The following is an 18,435-nucleotide window of genomic DNA, read 5'->3' on the forward strand; positions in this document are numbered from 1 at the left end:
TGGGCGACACCTAACACATTCGCGAGATTCTATAATCTCCGAGTGGAGCCAGTTTCTTCTCATGTACTCGCTTCAACTAGCCGGTACTAGATTCTGCTCAGGTGTCTTCGTTTGCTCGCCATTCCTCTCCATAGATGGGATACGTGCGATATTTCCTCAGGTGAGCCTAATAAGCCCTGAGTCTCCTCCAGCACTGTCGACGTCAACGCCAGAGTTATGCTACTGGCAGCTTTCGCGCTTGGCTAGGTGCCTCCATGTGCATGGTTCCCCCTCTGGGCGACCCCCACATGTGTATTTCCACTGTAAGCCTCTCTGAGCATGTGTCTTTCCCTCGGCAAGCCACCTTGCCACCCCTGGGGTTGAAATATTCCACCTGCGGCTGGACACCCCAGTGTTACTCCATATGCAGCCCCTCTGGGTTATATGTGTATTCCAAGTTTACGTTACGCCTAAGTGCAATAGCAGATCAGACTATCAAGTGTTTTCATTTTGGCAGGAAAATTGGGTTTTTCCAGCTGTTACTGACTGTTTTGGATGACCTATAATGTTTTTCTTTCTCAATTCCCAATGTTTAGTTAGTCTCAATTCCCAGTTTTCTGATCTTATATCCAGTGGCTTTCCAGAAACACTTTTTAGGAGGAAGATAATATCAATATCAATACTTGCCATATCACAAGCAACGGCAAGGCAATGGGTTCAATTCCCAGGCCAAGTGAGGACTGATAGAACCTTGAATGCAATGTAAATGTTTGGTATGTGAGGGTTAAACAAACAGTTTGTTGTTTAGTGCTTATTAAACATCATATAGCCTGAAACGTGCATTAAAGACTACTTTGATTATAACTGTCAAAATGTAGTGATTTCTAAAATAGAAATGAAGTACAACACATTCTTAATTTCATAATATTTTTATTCCACTTAACAGTGCCTTTAATAAAGCATGGCCAGTCCAACTCATATATTGTGAAATTCAGGTTTTATAAGGTGATCAAAAAAGGTTTATGTTAAAGGTGAAGATGCCTTTTCTGCACCACTAATAGCACCAAATTGCACTCTGTTCATGTAAGCTGTCCAAAAACATTGTCTTAGCCAATGACTTGAATGATTGTTAAATCATTAGGCCTGCATTAACTCATCTGAACAAATACATTTAGCTAAAACTTCAAGACTTGTCTCTAGGGCTGCCAATTGATAATCAATGATGAGAATACGATCATGAATACAGAAGCTGCCAAAAGTAGATAAATGTATTTTGCATTCATTGGAAATTCATTGGAGATGCTTTTTTGGCCCTGAGACAGCGATTCTCACAGTCCTCCTGAGTGTTGAACCGGTTGCTGTTCCCTCCACAGCCTCCATACCAGAAGTGGGCGCATTCACCACTGTGGACGTTGAAGAACCATTTCATCGCAAAGTCTGAGCAAGTTCCTGGGTCATACTCAAGCTGGCAAATGTCTGAGCAAAAAGAAAACAAAACTGAGTTTTAATGAGGTATTTTAGCGCATCTTATTCACAAACCACCCACAGACAAACTTAACTGGGTGCTACAGTGTACAAGTTGATATTGTGAGTATTTAAGTTATTCTTTTGTCACTGCTGCATGGATATTGAGTTCTGCACTCATTTTGTTACTTAATTTGCATAACTGTTTTAGTGAATCAAGGATGCAAAATGTTTTATTTTATGGTTTGGTCTTAAAATCAACACTCGTCAAGCGCAAAATGTGAGTATAAATCAGTGTTGGCGAGTCTATGAAACAGTGTTAATCGCCAGTTGGCCGGTAATATTTTTATGAATTTTAACAATGCAATATTGTGGTGAAAACATCAACATCAATGAATACTGAACTAGAACTAGGGAGTCTGGACAGTTGACGGGCCAGGTTTAAACCTTGCCAATTTAAATTTTCAAGCGCAAGGCGATCAATTATATTTATATATAATTACACATGTATATTTATACATTCAAATGTAATAATAATAATAATTATTAACAAGTAAATAATTATTATAATAATAATAATAATAATAATAATACAAAAAAAACCCCGAAAAAAAACTGAAGACTTACACACCAAAGCCAAAATATCATTGAACAAGCTGTGGTGAATTTACCTGTGGACCCACACTCTCTAGAGCACTCTTCCTCTGTCAAGAATCGGTTTTCATTTCCGTCACAACCACCGTACCAAAAGTGCAAGCATTTCTTACTCTGCTGGCTGTAGTGCCAACTAGACACATACGATCCACAAACACGGCCCGGATCTCTTTCAAGGAAGCATCGTGCTGTTGGAAACAAACAGTACACAGTCCACTAATTCCCCATGGCACTGAATACTGAACTATGTCAGAAAACAGCTTGTGCATTTTTAATGTGGGAGCAGATACATGCACACTACTGCGCCAGAGACTACTGTGCAACTTCAAAGAAGCAAGAGCAGCTACAGTATATGAGGCCAGGAAGATCTGGATTCAGCACCTTTAGTTTTTGAAGGCTCTGTGTGGTCCTTTATGTGCTCTTCTGTAAAAAGTTCAGTGTCCTCAAGTTGATTGGGTCCAGCGAATGGTTCTGTATTTTGCTCATCATAATCATCATATTCCTCCAGAGGTTCTTCTGTTGTGCTGAGCTCTTCGGTGGACCCTTCGGTGGGCACTTCGGTGGGCACTTCGGTGGGCACATCAGTGGGTAGAATAACTCTGAAACACATTTAGATGGATTCAGAGAATATTCATGAGAATATCACTGGAGTTAATTCTTATTTTCTAGTTTCATTCACAGAAATGCTTTCACGCCTTGCTATTGTGTTTAATCAGGTTAGCAAGAAACAACAGTAAAAATAGATGCACTTAGCTCTACATGGGGCCAAGCACGGCCTACACTTTTGGCACAATGCAAAGACTCAAAAGTCAACAGTAAAATATTTAGACCACCCTAGTTAGGGTTCAAACTTACAACATCTGGATTACTGAGCCCAGATCTTAACCAACCGTGTCACACCACGCACAGTGTCTACACAAACACATGCTTTTGAAAATAAGCCAACCTTTGTGATTAGATGTTCAAAGATTACCTCTCTATGGTTTCTTGCCCAAAGTCAACAGGCCTCGGCACAAAACCACGACAATCACGGGTCTCTACCACTGACCGGGGTAAGAGTCCTCCTACAAAACAACAGCAGTTGTTTAACTAAATAAAAAGTTCAACTAAAGTTTGATTAAAACTTAAACCATGAAAAAAAACAAAAAAACATTTTCATTACTTGAAATGAAACAGTAACTGTTAACTAAAATAAAATACAATTAAACTTCAACTCATTTAATTTCAGCCAGATGCCAAGGCAACATTTCTCATTTTCTTATAGTTTAACTAAAACTGATTTTTGAAAATCACAACAACAACAAAATTACTTATAAACAGAAAATTCAAAATTTTAATAAAAACAATATAATAAATAATACTACTACTTGAAAGGGTGATGAAACACTACAGCATGTTTTTTAAGATGTAAATGTTTGTGTTGCAAATGATGAAAGAGGATGTAAGCATCTGTTAAAGGGATAATTCACCCCAAAAATGAAAATTTGCTTTTAATTTACTCACCCTCAGGCTATCCAAGATGTAGATGTCTTTTTTCTTCAGTAGAACAGTAAAGAAGATTTTTACCTGAAATCGTGTTCCTCGGTGATTCATATAATGCCTATAATAGCATATAATATAAAATGGCTAAAAATAATTAATATAATATTAAGTCAGTGGCTACCATCACTTTGAGAGTAAAAAACACATGTACAGGCTGAACAAAAATAATACCCGTGACTCTTGGCGATTCACTGAGGTCTCCATGAAGCAAAGTGATCGGTCTGTGCAAGAAACTGAACATTATTTACAACATTATTACTTGTAATCCACAACCTCTGCAAATGATCCTGAGTGCGTTCACGACAGTCTGTAGCGCAAGCTTCCTGACACAGTATGACGTACGCCCAGGAGCTCAAACCCAGGACATCTGTGAAAAGTCAATCTTCCCAATTGGGATCGCGCAAGCAACACTTAGGATCATTTGCCGAGGCTCTGGATTACAGGTAATATTGCTGTAAATAATGTTTAGTTTCTTGCACAGACCGATCACTTTGCTTCATAAGACATCAATGTATCGTCAGTATTCATTTTGTTTTGACTGTATATGTTTTTTTGACTCTCAAAGTGATGGTAACCATTATATGTGACTTGCATTATATGAATCACCAAGGACCACGGTTTCAGCTAAAAATCTTTACTTTTCTAAGGAGAAGAAGAAAAAAGACACCAACATCTTGGATGGCCTTAGGGTGAGTAAACTAACAGCAAATTTTCATTTTTGGGTGAACTATCCCTTTAAATTCCAGAGAAAAAGGAAAGCAGATAATAGAAAGTTTTTGGGTTATCTTTATAGAAAATGCTAAAAAGTCTACAAGTTTAAACACCAGACCAGGTTAGTAAGCAATTCTATCGCATCGGTCTTATGAATATTCCTTACTGTGGAGCATATTCAGGAAGGCGCATAGAAAGCGTGTGGCGTACTCTCTGTCATCCAGGAATACCAGATGCTGCTCCAGAGGAGAGTTGGTGAGCGGCTGCATCCGGGTCCAGTCGAATCTCTGTCCCGCCATGAGGATAAACATAACAACATTCTGACACTTACATAATCTAGACAAATAATCAAGCTGAGCTTTGCTGTGCTCAGAGTTTTCACCAAAAACAGTCACAACCATTCGTTTGCTTCGTGGACTCTCTGCTCTAAGCATAATGTTAGTAATCAACCACTCCAAAGCAAACTCCGGATGGGATGTCCCGCCCACTTGCTTCAGTGTACTAGAAATATGCCGCTTCATGATACTGCGATCTTTATACTTTGTGAAGCTGAACTCCTCTTTGATGTAAGAGAAGCTGTAAATGGAGCTCTGCTGGTAAGCGGCTATCCTGGTTTTCCTGTCCGCTCTGCTCGGCTCGTTGCTCACACCGATCTGGTCTAACAGAGACAGAACAAGCTCCTTCGCTCCTAAATACTCTTGAGGGTTCATGTTATTAGACCCATCCATCAGAAAAGACAGGTCCAGATCCATCTGTAGAGGTGGCGGCTGTGGGATTATACCACACGCCGGGTCTGGGTTACAACGGTCTGGGGGAGAAAAAACACAGTTGGTTTGTAATCAAAGACATCCATGTTATAAAAACTTGATTGAAACGCTTCAAAAAGTGTGGTTTTATATCATAAAACCACACGCCGGGTCTGGGTCACAACGGTCTGGGGGAGAAAAAACAGCTGGTTTGTAATCAAAGACATCCATGTTATGGATTTACATGTTAACTTCCTACATAAGCAGCTGCATCCTTACTGAAACAACCGCATAAATGACTGATTTGGAACACTACATGGGCAGCAACTCTGTGCATCATACGAAAAGAGCATTGGGAAGTAAGCATACAAAAAAATAATGCACAGAAATATTGGTCAAAATAGTAATTCTTTGGATTTTTTATCAACATTTCTCTAAGTTCGTCCACCATCATGACTGGATATTATTTACTGAACGTTTTTGCAATGCATTATGGAATTGACTTCTCCGTAATGGATACTTGCTGCTGCCTTTGAATTTGAATAAGATTATATATTTTTGGAGGTATAGCATAATTATGCCGCTTACATTTTGAAACAGACTTCACACAAGGAGCGTGCAAACAGAGCCACTGTCACTTTCATTCATTTAATCAAGCATTGAATTGATCAAAAATTACACTAAAGACGTTTACAATTTTACAAAAGGTTTCTATTTCAAATAAATGCTGCTATTTATCAAAGAATAAAAAATATGAAGCAGCACTTACTGTTTTTAAAATTGATAATAATCAGAAATGTTTCTTGAGCAGCAAATCAGCATATTAGAATGATTTCTGAAGGATCATGTGACACTGAAGACTGGAGTAATGATGCTGAAAATTCAGCTTTGCATCACAGGAATAAATCATATTTTAAAAATATATTAAAACTGTTGTGTGTGTCTGCACTGGAGCTTACCAAAACAAATGAGGCACTGTTTAATGCGATTCACTCCTCTGCCATCAACATAAATGTAGCTTCTTGTGTCGTCAACCTGAGAAAAACATTTGAGGTGAATTAATAACTATTGTTCATAAATATGGTTCATGCATTTATTTCCCAGTGTCTAGTCCAAGGGTGGGATTTGAAGAATTCTGTGGAAAATATTTAATTTGAAATTTCCGTTTTGAGAAATTTGTGTGTGAATCATGGGCATCCAGATTCTGTAGAAATGAAGATTTCTGTGGGAACATATTCTGTCTGGGCTGTTAAAAATGATCAGGAATCTGACAGCTTTTGGGAGGAATTTCCATGAAAGGGATTTAAACTTTAAACTGAGAACTTTAGCAAATGACCCCAATAAACAAATTGCATGTGGATGTATAGAACTTTGTAAATGATGGGCATTCCAATTCTATGGAGGACACAAAAATCTGCAAATTTTTCTATGGACTTCAAACATCCATAGAATTCAAAATTCGGATCTTGTATGTTTGTTTATTAGATTATTTATTAGATTATTAGATATCTGACCTAATTTGTTGATGCTTTCAGCCACCAACGAAAATGTATTATTAATTTTTGTCATCACAGTCACTAAATACATTGGCATATCCAAATCCGATTGTTTTCATATCTACCTGCATTGCTCGCCTCACGTCCTCAGCGGGACGTAGAGCGATCACTCCGAGGCCAATGTCTGCAGCCTTGAACTCCAGCATCGCTGTGGCGAGGCTCGATTCATCATTCGATGGCCCGTTCGTGAAGAATACAGCAACCTTCCTCATAAGCCTGCCCTTTCGGACTCGTTTGAAGACGTTTCGTGCCACGAAGCTCATGGCTTGTCCGATGTCCCTGATTTTTGTGGTTCTCTCTACAGCAATTGATCTCAGAGCTTCCAGAAGAGTCTTCTTTTTAAGGTGGTCTGCGAAACGGATCAGGTACTTGGACTCGCTATTGTAGGAGATCACAGACACTCGAGCTCCCTTTGGACAATTTGTCTCAGCAATGGAAATGTCTTCCAGTAAGGAGCGAGCAGCAGAACGCATTCGCTCGAACACTTCAAAAGATACACCTACAGACATGTCAAAGGCTATCACCAGGTCTGTGGGGTAAATTGGACACTGGGAACGGTTACCTGAAAGCATTGTTGGGAAAACAAAACAAAAAAAACAATAAAATTAACTATTTGTAAAAAGTTTGTAGTTATGAAAGATTTTAAAAGTTATTGATAAATAAGGCATTGCAATGTAGTTGAAGTAAAGGTCAAAGCATACCAGTGCAGCAAGCTGTGGAGACAAAATGAAAGATAAAATGTAGATACTTTTAAAATGATTTCAAGGTTTAACAAGCTAAAAGGCAAGACTAAGAGATCATGGAGAGACAAAAAAAAATTTTTTTCAATGAAATCAAATTCAATCAGTCATTCTGCTTTGAATTCTTTGGACATTAGAAGTGCTCTAAACTTACCACAGTTTTTGCGTATGTATTCGACCAGGTCACATTCCTTTATGTTGAGAAGCAGAAAAGGAGGATAGAAAGAAAACAATAACTTTTTTTGAACCGAGTAATTTAATACTGTTTAAAGATCATTTATAGTAATATGAACCTACAGGCATCGGACTGATTCCAGGAAGTCCTTTGTCACCCTAAAAATAAAATAGAGTTAAATAAACAATTACAAAAACAATTAATGAAATAAAGATGAGCAGAAGCATTTTACAGTAAATCATCAGCACACATGATTTACATGTTCATAAACTGACATCATTTTGTGAATTATTCATATGCAAATGACTGACCCTGTGTCCATCCATCCCTTTTTCTCCTGGATCACCTGGAGAACCCGGACGCCCAGTGTTCCCCTGATCACATCAATACATACAGTAACACAGCATAACTCATTAACTTTATAAGATATTGCATACTTACAGAACCTTCTCTATAATGTTATTATGCAAGTACATCGAAAAAGACATGCTCAAATAACATGATTGCTTTGTTGGATATTAACTTTTCAAAAGGTTAACAAATGAGCAAAAAGAAAATGAAATGAAGTCGTACCGGTCTTCCTCGATGACCTTTATGTCCTTTACCTCCACTGGATCCTTTGGTACCATCCTCACCCTATTGTTATTATCATTGTTATTAAGAACGTTATATTTTAATTATTATTATTAACATTTACACGATTACATAAAATGCCTAGTGATGAGCTCATGTTTGATTAGCTTTAACACACCTGCAAACCAGGGAGGCCATAGAATCCACTGTCGCCCTAAAAGCAAATGTATTCTGTTAAATGAATATCCATAAAAGTACACAAAGGAAATTGAGAGAGAAAACAAGTTATCGTATTTTGCTTATGTTATGTGTGCTTGAAGACTAAAATTTCATCTTTGAATATAATTTCATTATTTAATATTATGTATCTGTATTATTATTCTTTTTTACTATTCATAATCAGTTGTATTATCTTATGAAGTTTAAAATGCACGAGTTAGACTATAGATTGCATGGACACATGTGTTTAAGGAACATATTTTAGACACAAGGAGGGTAGCTGGGAGGATCATGTATTCTGCTTAAAGGTATGTGTAAAATGCAATGTTCACTTAGCAGATTGTTCCAATGATGATGATACTTCAAATGTGTACAGTTGGTATGCTCTTTGAAAGGAAAGGAATGTTTCAACTGATGCAAATGTACCATTTGTATACCACTAATATACACTGAGAAATAGTTTCTTAATGTGGAAGGTGGATTGTATCATGTGTAAGCATTAGCATATACGTTCCATCTTTAAACAATATGTTTTTCTACCTTACAAGAAAGTCGAAAGTCGCTCAGTTGTGTATTTAAGCTCAATCTTACTGTACTACGGCAGAGAAACACGGAAACGCATAGACCTGGCATGAATATAACATCTTCTCAGAGTTTCTCTCCTGACATATAAGAGTAAAGATTTGTCTTGCCGGTCCTGTGAATCAAATGGCTTAAAGGCTTAATTCCAAGTCTACAGTGCTTGACGTTGATTGCATTTTTAAAAGTCGTTTTGGAATGTACTCTAAATCGCAGCATGTTTCAGACGATGAAAAGTGACTTATATTCTGGAAAATATGGTTAAAAAAACTTTAAGGATATGATCCTGAAACAGATTTTTCAGTAAATGTACATATCACAGGTACCTTGTGTCCTTTGGGCCCATCAGGTCCGTAACCATCTCTTCCATCTTGTCCCTGTTTATATAAAAGTCATACATTACATTGGAAAGTCACACCTAATTATTCCACATGCTTTAGATGGACATTTTAAAATTCAAAGATGCTCAAATGCACCAACTGACCGGAGGCCCTTTGAATCCCCTTGGCCCCTGCTCTCCCTTGATCCCTGTGTCACCCGGTACACCCTAAACACAAGCAGGCACACTTGAGAAAAGAGGAGCACAAATTTGCTCTGCAACATTATATGACCACAGAAGTATTACATAATATACTATACATGAACCAGGTATTAATTTGCCTAAATAAAAGCCAGTCAAACTTTGTAATGCTTTTGGTATTCAGACTTGATCACTCAGAAGACAGAAGTTTAAAGTGCCCCTATTATGCCATTTTAAAGGTTCCTACTTTTTTTAGGAGGTCCGCTACAATAGGTTTACATGCAAGGTCAAAATAATATACATCACACACCTGCACAACACTACAACTACAGTGTTTGAGGGTCAAAGTAGACATTGTTCGCGGGCAGCCAATGAAGATCATAGGCTGCCATTATGCAAATTTGGAAATAAGACTGGAATTACACACTGCATGTATTATTTGAAAGAGCATTATAGGGATACTTTAAGAAATGCATTTTTCAGGAAAAGAAAAAAAAGGAGGAGGAAGAAAACATGATGCATCAGTCTTACATACCCTTGGCCCTCTGTGTCCTCGATTTCCCTTTAAACCTTCATCTCCAGGAGGGCCAAACGGACCCTATGAAAACACAGACGGTTCTCACAGATGTGTTCTATATCATATATGTTTTGCTCTAAGGGTAATACATGAACATGCATCTAGTTTAAACAATCGAATACACACCAGAATTCCAGGTACACCTGAATGACCTTTTACTCCCTTAGCCCCGTTAATACCTGGTGGACCCTGAACAGGCAAGATTTAGAGAGGCGTAACACAACACATCAATTCCAACACTATATCATCTGAAATCTGTTGTCTGTGTTTCTTTTTAAATGAGGGTGAACGGTCCCAGTTCTCACCACTTGTCCTGGGTAACCAGGAGGCCCTCGCTCTCCGGGTTCTCCTTTCTCATTTGAAGATTCACCCTTTACAGACACACACATTAACCACACATTACCACAACAGAAATGAACAGAACATACTATATTAGAAAAGAACAGAATATAATAGATTAGAGAATAGAATGTTAGAACAGAAAAAGAATAGACTTATTTAAAAACATAATTGAATAGTATATTAGTATAGAACTGAGAAGAACAGAATATATTTAAAAAATGAAATAGATTGCATAATAACACAAGTTACTAATAATAATATTAATAATAACAACAACAATAAATCAGGATGCAAGAATATGATAAACACCAGAATTGGAATTAAAGAGTAGATTAGAATAAACAAGATTAAAAGAGAATGAAATTGTTTAAATTCAAATACAACCAAGTAGAATAGAACAGGTTTAAAAAAAAGAAAAAAGAATAGAACAGAATGACATAGAACAGAATTCTATGTATGTTCTTCATGCTACATTACCGGTAATCCATGTGGGCCTTTTCTTCCTGGAACACCCTATCAAAGTACACCAAAATACAAGTTATCTAAAGAATTATGTGCTTTTAAACTTATTTAATGCATTTTCTCTTCTGATGAAGGATATTGAGGCAGAAAATGTTAAATACTGTATATCTCACACCAAACGTCAGACGTACAAATCAGGACCATCGTGTTACTAAACAGTTCAAAAGTTTGTGATCAGTAAGATATTTTAATGTTTTTGAAATACCTTATGTTCACCAAGGCTGCATTCATTTGGTCAAAAATACAGTAATATAAACAGTAATATTGTGAAATATTATTACAACTTAAAGTAATAACAATAGTTATTATTCCAGTCTTCCAGTCTATTCCAGTCCAGTGTCACATGATCCTTCAGAAATCATTCTAATATGCCGACTTGGCAATCAACCTTTTTTATTATTATCACAGCTGAAAATAGTTGTGTTGCGTAATGAAAAGTGCATGAAACTGCATTACAGGGTCTTTTCTCAAAATCCTTTAAAATGAACAAATATTCTGAAGAACTGCGTTTATCTAAAATAACAATAACATAATAAATGTGCTCACTGTCCTTTTTTATCAATTTAATGCATCCTTGTTGAATACAATTATACATTTCTTAACACAAACGTGTTCCTAATCTTTTGAACCTTAGTCTAGATATACCTCTAACGCATGTAAATGTTATGTGATATTGTGTACAAATGTTTTAGCATGATTATTGATCAATCGCACAAGGAATGAGCGACACCTGAATAGCACAGAAGCTATGGGTACAGTTAGAAGCTACCACAGTACTAGTACATGTACTCACAGGATAACCGTTATCTCCAAATCTGCCTGGGGTTCCAACAGGCCCCTGGTCACCCTGACAAGAAAAAACACAGTCATAACACACTCTTACTGTTATCGGTTACACATCAGATATTCTTGTAACATCCTGAAAAATGTGGTTCTAAATCTGATATGTTTCTGATACTTGATCACCTAAATCTCCTCTTTTGTTAAAGGAGACATATCATGCTTTTAAATTGTTCCTTTTTACATATAAATCATACATTTGTAGTCTATATAAAGCGGAACTGCAATGGCTTGGGTCTGAATTCCTCATTATTATAGCTCCACAGGCCCCTTTTCTACCCCTTTTCTGATGTGCGTCTGAGAGCAACTCGTTTTGGTGCGGTCTCTTTAAATACAATTGAGACACTTCATACCCCGCCCACGCTCGGTTCAACTCCACCCCGTTCGGCCATTTTTGTAGTTTGATAGCAGAGATACGATTATCTAGCGGCACAGAAACTTTTTATTCACACGTTATTAACAAAATGTCAACAACGGAAGACTTGTCCAGCCAGCCTTACATGTTCGAGCCAGAGTCGGAGCCGGAGCGAGATGAAAATGAAGACGACGAACCTGTAGAACAACGTCTTCATATGGATGTATTGCAATGGTGTGTACTGTATTTACACATGAAACTTTGGTCTTCCGACCTTTTACCACCGTGTCGATTTATTTTGATTAATATGTGTGAGGGAGAGAGAGCAAGACAGCGTCTAGTTTGGAGACGATGTCTTGTTTACACTTTCGCCTGGCTCTGAAGAGAGAGAGTGAGCGCGCGCGCGACCGGGTCTCTCTCTCTGCTCATTCTTTCAGTTAAACATGCGCCCTGTCACGCGCAGCAGTTCATCTACATTAGACGGTGTAATGAAGCGTGTGGGTTACTACATCCAACAACCGAACATTTTAACTTACCCTCTCGTAACTTCTGCATCCTTTAGCTTGGACTACAAAATTGCAGCGAGAAATAAAAATGGCGGATTGCTCGAAGTGTTGGGCCGGAAGTCAATGTCCTTATTTGGCAGTTCCGCTGCAAATACTGTGACGTAATAGTTCAAAAAACGTCATAGATAACAGAAAAATCAGAACAGGTTGAAAAATATGACCAAAACAGAATATAAAGATATCAACGAAGCACCTGAAGAGAATAATTTCATATTTTCTGTACTTCTAAACACTCCAAATATACAACAAAATGCATTTAAGGGCTAAAAAAGTGCATTTGGCATGATATGTCCCCTTTAAACCTCTTAATTTGGATTTTTTTAAATTAAAAACAGTCAAAGTAAGTAAAAAAAAAAAACAGTCAACTGGTAACATCAGAAGGAAAGTCATTTCAGAGGATCAGTGCCATGTGTGTTAGTGGTGTTAAAATGAACAATGCTAAACAAACATATATAATTAAATCACAAGGGTGAGCTTTGAGAGCCTATAAAAATACAAAGCCGCATGGGAGGATTTTACAGTAGTGTGTTTATATAATCACACAGGACGAACGTAATTCTACAACAGATCACTACTGAAACACAATCTGTCCCTCTCACCCAAACAAACAGTGCTAACATCTTCCAGAAGGAGTGAAAAAAAAAGGTCCCTCACCGGGAGCCCAGTATCTCCTCTCTCGCCTTTTGGACCTGGATTTCTGTTGTCTATTCCTGGTGCGCCCTGTAATGTAAACAGAGAATCATATACAGACAAATCAAGTCAGGTTGTTTAGACGTTTAAAACGATACTATAAACACACAGGAACACCTTACAGGATCTCCTCGCAGACCGCGGTGTCCCTTAGTTCCAGAACTCCCTTTGAAACCCTTCACACCCTGAAAGACAAAAATAACATGAGCTAGTGAGGAAGTTATTTTTACATTTTCTTTCTGCTTATATTAACAGTAATAAGCAGGCATCTGTGATCAAACAAAACCAGATGGCATTTGTGATGCGTGTGTGGTTGTGTAGTTACAGCACTGCCCGGGTCTCCTTTAGGTCCTGGAAGCCCATGTAGACCAGCATCGCCCTGCACACAACAGAAATAGTGAGTACAGCCAATCAAATGACTCAATAACTCATCCAGCGACAATGTGTGCTTGCAGTTTCATAGGTCACTTATATTGGGTTTCATTTATTGCAGTGTTTACAAGGCAGCACTTAATATTCCTTAAACACATTTATTTATACTGTTAATATTGCTCATACTTATGGTTAGGGATATTTCACATATTATACTTCCTCAGATCATGCGGTTTGTTGAGGAATGGCTTGCTACTTCTTTTCTAAGTGGACAAAACTATGTCCTTTGTCCAAAACTACGCTTAGTGGATGATATAACAGGCAACAAATACTGATAGCCTCACATTGAAAGAGGGAATGTTATGCTTATAGAAGGCATAACTTCCTAAATCTTAAAAATATTTTGATGCATATATCTGCATATTGCAGGGTTCACAGACATTGTTAATTAAAAAAATTCCATACTTTTTCAGACTCAAATTTCCAAACCTCTCAGTAGATTTTTCAGCCCGTATTTAACATTAACGGTTAATACAGCATTACATTTGCTATATAGTGCAATCAATCATCTGTAAATATTTTCTGTGTTTTTTTCCATTGGTTTTGTCGAGGTGATAACATGAGTTTTGCGTTATGAAAATTATTGAATTTATTCAGTCACGTTCGAAGATCACTAAACAATCACTAAACTTTAGCCATAAATTATTTCTTTGTATAATGCACATTTTATTGCTCTTAAATTTACAACCTAGTGTTTTGCTCATTTGCTAACTTTTTAAAACAGTTTCACAGTTTAAATGCAAAACATTCAGCCAATATTTGTATATAATATTAATATAGATTGATTAATGGAACATTCATCATATTCATTTAAGATACTGTGAATGTAAGAGAAATAACCTGTTCTCCATCCACTCCATCCAGCCCGATCTCCCCATCTCCTCCCTGTCAGACAGAGGTCAAAGGGTCACACACACTTACAGTCATGTTTAGGGAAGTAATCAACAACCACTGAACAAACATGTACTCGTTTGTGACCCTACACATTACATCTGCATGCTTGGAAAAAGCCCTCAAGGAAACCATTAACTTCACTGCAAAAAGCATTATATTTATGCATCTGGACTTAATTTCCAGAAAAAAAAAAAAAAAGAAGAAAAAAAATGTATATATATATATATATATATATATATATATGTATAAAACACATGAAAAACCATCTTCTGTCATTGCAAAAAAAAAAATCTATAAAACTCTTAATATCCCATGTAATTTTGCTTCTCATAAAAATGTCTTGTAAGCTGTTTAACATGTTGATTATTTACCTAAAAACAAGCCAAAGATACTCATTAAAAACCATTACAGTGTTTTGTGCTCTCTAAATTGTAGTTGCAGATAAAATAAAAAATAAAAAAACAGCAGAACAAGCATTCAGAAAGCACTTTTTTGTGTCTTTTTTTACTTATATTTAGTCCAAACAGTAATTGTTTAAGTGGGAGCAATAATAGACCTAACAGGCAGTAAACAATATAACAACTCATGTTACTCACTTTATTTCCAGTGTAGCCTCGATGACCCTATTGAAATGAGATTTTAAAATTTTAAAACATTTCCTTTATTCAGCACGGCAGTAAAACACGATCTTATCTGATTTAACATACCCTAGCCATGCAGATAGATGTATCCCAAAAAATTATTTCATTAAGTCACACTTAAATGCTTGAATGTGTTTGCACTAAATAACAAAATATTAAACCTTTTTTATTTTTCACATTAACAATTTGATTCATGGTCTCTATGTATGTAATCTTATTTTTGTAGACACACGGTGCTAATTCACATTCTGAGATAAATACAGAAATTCCAAGCAGAAAACTGCACTGATACAAACAACATCAAGAGATGCATCTCCAATGATAACCACATTACTTTACCTTGATTCCTCTGTTTCCACGGCAACCGTTATATCCCTTAGTTCCATTCAGCCCTGGTGGTCCTAGCTCTCCCTGCCAGACACATGCCGGGAGAGAGAATATTTATCCATGGCATATACAGTGTACATCCTCTCTAAAACCTGTATTCTGTCCTATATCTTCAGCGACACATCGCTACAGATGAGGTTATAGGGCAAAACTGCATACGAAACAAACTACTAAACTACTGATATCAGCTATACATCATCTTCTGAATTACTAATGTTGAAGTTGCTGAATTGGAATATGAAGTACACATATTGAGAATAACAGCATATATTAGGCTTACACTTTTACTTACCATGCTACCATCATCTCCTGGAAATCCAGGATGACCATTCTGACCATCTGAGCCCTAAATAATAAAAACAAAAAAAGGGATGCTGACACAGAAAACTGAGTGTGCGCCCTACATAAGTAGAATTTATAAGTAGAAATGATGCTGCCTTCAAGGAAAAGTCAAATTCTAAAGCAGAAATGCATTTATCCTTTGCATAATGTGTCAAGCTCAGTGAGAAAAAATCCAATGAAGATGAACGAAACAAGAAAAATGATGTAAATCCACATATTGAGGATCTCTGACCTTTTGACCCGCTTCTCCAGGGGGTCCTTGTGGTCCAGGTACACCAGTGCATGAACAAGTAACATTGCAGCATTCCCTCAGCGCCACTGTTTCCTGAGGGGAGAGAAAGGCGCACAATGTATGGAACTGTTCGTCTATTGCTGCTGAAGTCACAGGCCATGCATTTAAATTTTAGGGTATTTTACCACAAATTCACTTCATAGAAGCTCGCCAAATTAGACAGTTGGCAACACGGACATGACATCTCTGAAAACTATAAACACATCTACACAAGCTACAATCCAGACTACTTTAAATATTGGTCCAGTTGAAATGGTTTGTGTCGATCACAATGTGGAAATCAAAGATGTTAATAATTGTGCATATCACTGTGTCAAAGTAGTTCATGGTAATATTAATACATTTCAATATTTGATATTTGTGCAATATATAATTTTCTGTAGGATGTAAAATCTGGCTCCTGAAACAAAGGCCAAATGAAAAGCATAAAAAATTCAAATTGCTCATTTATTTAATGAGAGAGTGAAAAAGCGCAACAGCATGCGCAACACTACACGATGCACATCTACACAAGTTGAAGGAAAATAGCTTTGAAAAGTCTGCAGTTAAAATACACAAAATAAACATTCAGTTTCAATTATAAAATTTCTTTCAGAACAGCTGCCAAGCCATTGATGCAACTTGTGCAGATGGTGTAAAAATAAAAGCTTGGCAAGAGTTGAAAACTGCGAGTCCTAAACCCTAAATCCTTAAAGTTGTTTTGTCTGAATGACACACAAAAGTAAAGACTCATAACTCCAAAACTATAACAAGGAGAGTCAAAATGTAGGTATTGTTTGATAGAACACTTTTCATATTTTTTTTGAAAATATAAATTACATTACATTTGGACATTCTCCTGCCAAGAAACTGCTGATAAAAGACAAAAAATATATATAATTTTTATTATGATTTTGCATATCTTTCTTGTTTGACATGCAATAACTCGGGAAGGAAATACGGTAGGGGAAAAGTTCCCCTAAATGTGAGCTGCATCTGGATCAAATTTTGTGGTGATCGCATAAAGTACTCAAAGGTTACAGCAATTGGAACAAAGGTAGCCTTTTTGTTTAGTCCTCACACATTTGGAAGGCAATAAAAAATGGTTGTTTTCTGACTGACATACACAAAACTAAAGACTCATAACTTCAAAACTATAGCAAGGATAGTCAAAAGGTAGGTATCGTAAAGAACACTTTTCAAATTTTTGGAAAATATAAATTAAATTACATTTGGACATTCTCCTGCCGAGAAACGGCTGATAAAAGACAAAATATATATATAATTTTTATTATGTTTTTGCATATCTTTCTTATTTGACATGGAATAACTCAGGAAGGAAATAAGGTAGGAGGAAAATTGGATTGGATCAAGGAATCAAAAGTTACAGCATTTGGAACCAAGATAGCCTTTTTGTTCAGTCCTTGACGCCCCCTAATGGGCATTTTTTAAATTGTTTCTCCATGAAGAATATCTTGTCATAAAAGCAATAGATCATGTTCATTTTGGGCTCATTTTAATTGTAATAATATGCTGTAAAAAATGAAGTGCCATTTTCAATGATCTGTGAATGATGAGCTGTATGATATTTTTGACACATTGCAGTACATAGTACAAAAAAGTATGAAAAAAAAGATTATGAAAAAAAGAAATTCTATTTATCAGCAAATAACTCTGCAATACTTTTCAAATTGGCTACATTCAGTAAAGTTCAGACTCTAAGCTTTCAAATGACACCAATTTTGTGTTAATCAAGGCAAAATATGATAATGAATATTTTATATTATTTTATAATATTAGATGCTTTAAAAAGATGAGATTCTAAGCTTTAAGATGACACATATTTTGTGTTATTCCACGTTTGAAAACGAGCACGGACGGTTCCGGGAACACTGGAAAGCACCCCGGAAAGATGAGAGACTTGTTTTTTTAGCCAAGAATGCATCACTTCGTGAGGAATATATCGTGATCAGTGCAATGGATTATGTTGGGCTCTTTGTAATCTAGAGAATCTGCTGTCACTAAAGATGTTCGATTTTTCACAATCCATGCAAGTTTCATGGAAATATGAGCTGAAACGTCACATCAAAACAACATAGCATACTACTACTACTTCAT

The 18,435-nt window shown here is 36.6% G+C and overlaps 1 protein-coding gene across 1 annotated transcript in view; it reads right to left on the reverse strand.

Moving 5' to 3' along the window:
- Positions 1–909: 909 nt before the first annotated feature.
- Positions 910–18,435, reverse strand: part of LOC311069463 (collagen alpha-6(VI) chain-like) — a 54,394-nt gene continuing 36,868 nt past the window's right edge. The window contains exons 14-41 of the mRNA XM_084092642.1: positions 16,279–16,371; positions 15,997–16,050; positions 15,657–15,728; positions 15,075–15,299; positions 14,623–14,667; positions 13,676–13,729; positions 13,473–13,535; positions 13,315–13,380; positions 11,693–11,746; positions 10,855–10,890; positions 10,341–10,406; positions 10,162–10,224; positions 9,994–10,056; positions 9,423–9,485; positions 9,265–9,315; positions 8,319–8,354; positions 8,141–8,203; positions 7,879–7,941; positions 7,690–7,725; positions 7,547–7,583; positions 7,354–7,365; positions 6,718–7,214; positions 6,056–6,131; positions 4,517–5,158; positions 3,071–3,161; positions 2,479–2,696; positions 2,115–2,285; positions 910–1,455 (exon numbers count right to left, since the gene is read on the reverse strand). Of these exons, the coding sequence (XP_083948768.1) occupies positions 1,259–1,455; positions 2,115–2,285; positions 2,479–2,696; positions 3,071–3,161; positions 4,517–5,158; positions 6,056–6,131; positions 6,718–7,214; positions 7,354–7,365; positions 7,547–7,583; positions 7,690–7,725; positions 7,879–7,941; positions 8,141–8,203; positions 8,319–8,354; positions 9,265–9,315; positions 9,423–9,485; positions 9,994–10,056; positions 10,162–10,224; positions 10,341–10,406; positions 10,855–10,890; positions 11,693–11,746; positions 13,315–13,380; positions 13,473–13,535; positions 13,676–13,729; positions 14,623–14,667; positions 15,075–15,299; positions 15,657–15,728; positions 15,997–16,050; positions 16,279–16,371 (3,207 nt within the window). The 3' untranslated portion in view covers positions 910–1,258. The remainder of the gene's footprint in view (positions 1,456–2,114; positions 2,286–2,478; positions 2,697–3,070; positions 3,162–4,516; positions 5,159–6,055; positions 6,132–6,717; positions 7,215–7,353; positions 7,366–7,546; positions 7,584–7,689; positions 7,726–7,878; positions 7,942–8,140; positions 8,204–8,318; positions 8,355–9,264; positions 9,316–9,422; positions 9,486–9,993; positions 10,057–10,161; positions 10,225–10,340; positions 10,407–10,854; positions 10,891–11,692; positions 11,747–13,314; positions 13,381–13,472; positions 13,536–13,675; positions 13,730–14,622; positions 14,668–15,074; positions 15,300–15,656; positions 15,729–15,996; positions 16,051–16,278; positions 16,372–18,435) is intronic.

This window comes from Abramis brama (assembly GCF_963993115.1).
Source record: "Abramis brama genome assembly, chromosome: 19".
NCBI lineage: Eukaryota > Metazoa > Chordata > Actinopteri > Cypriniformes > Leuciscidae > Abramis > Abramis brama.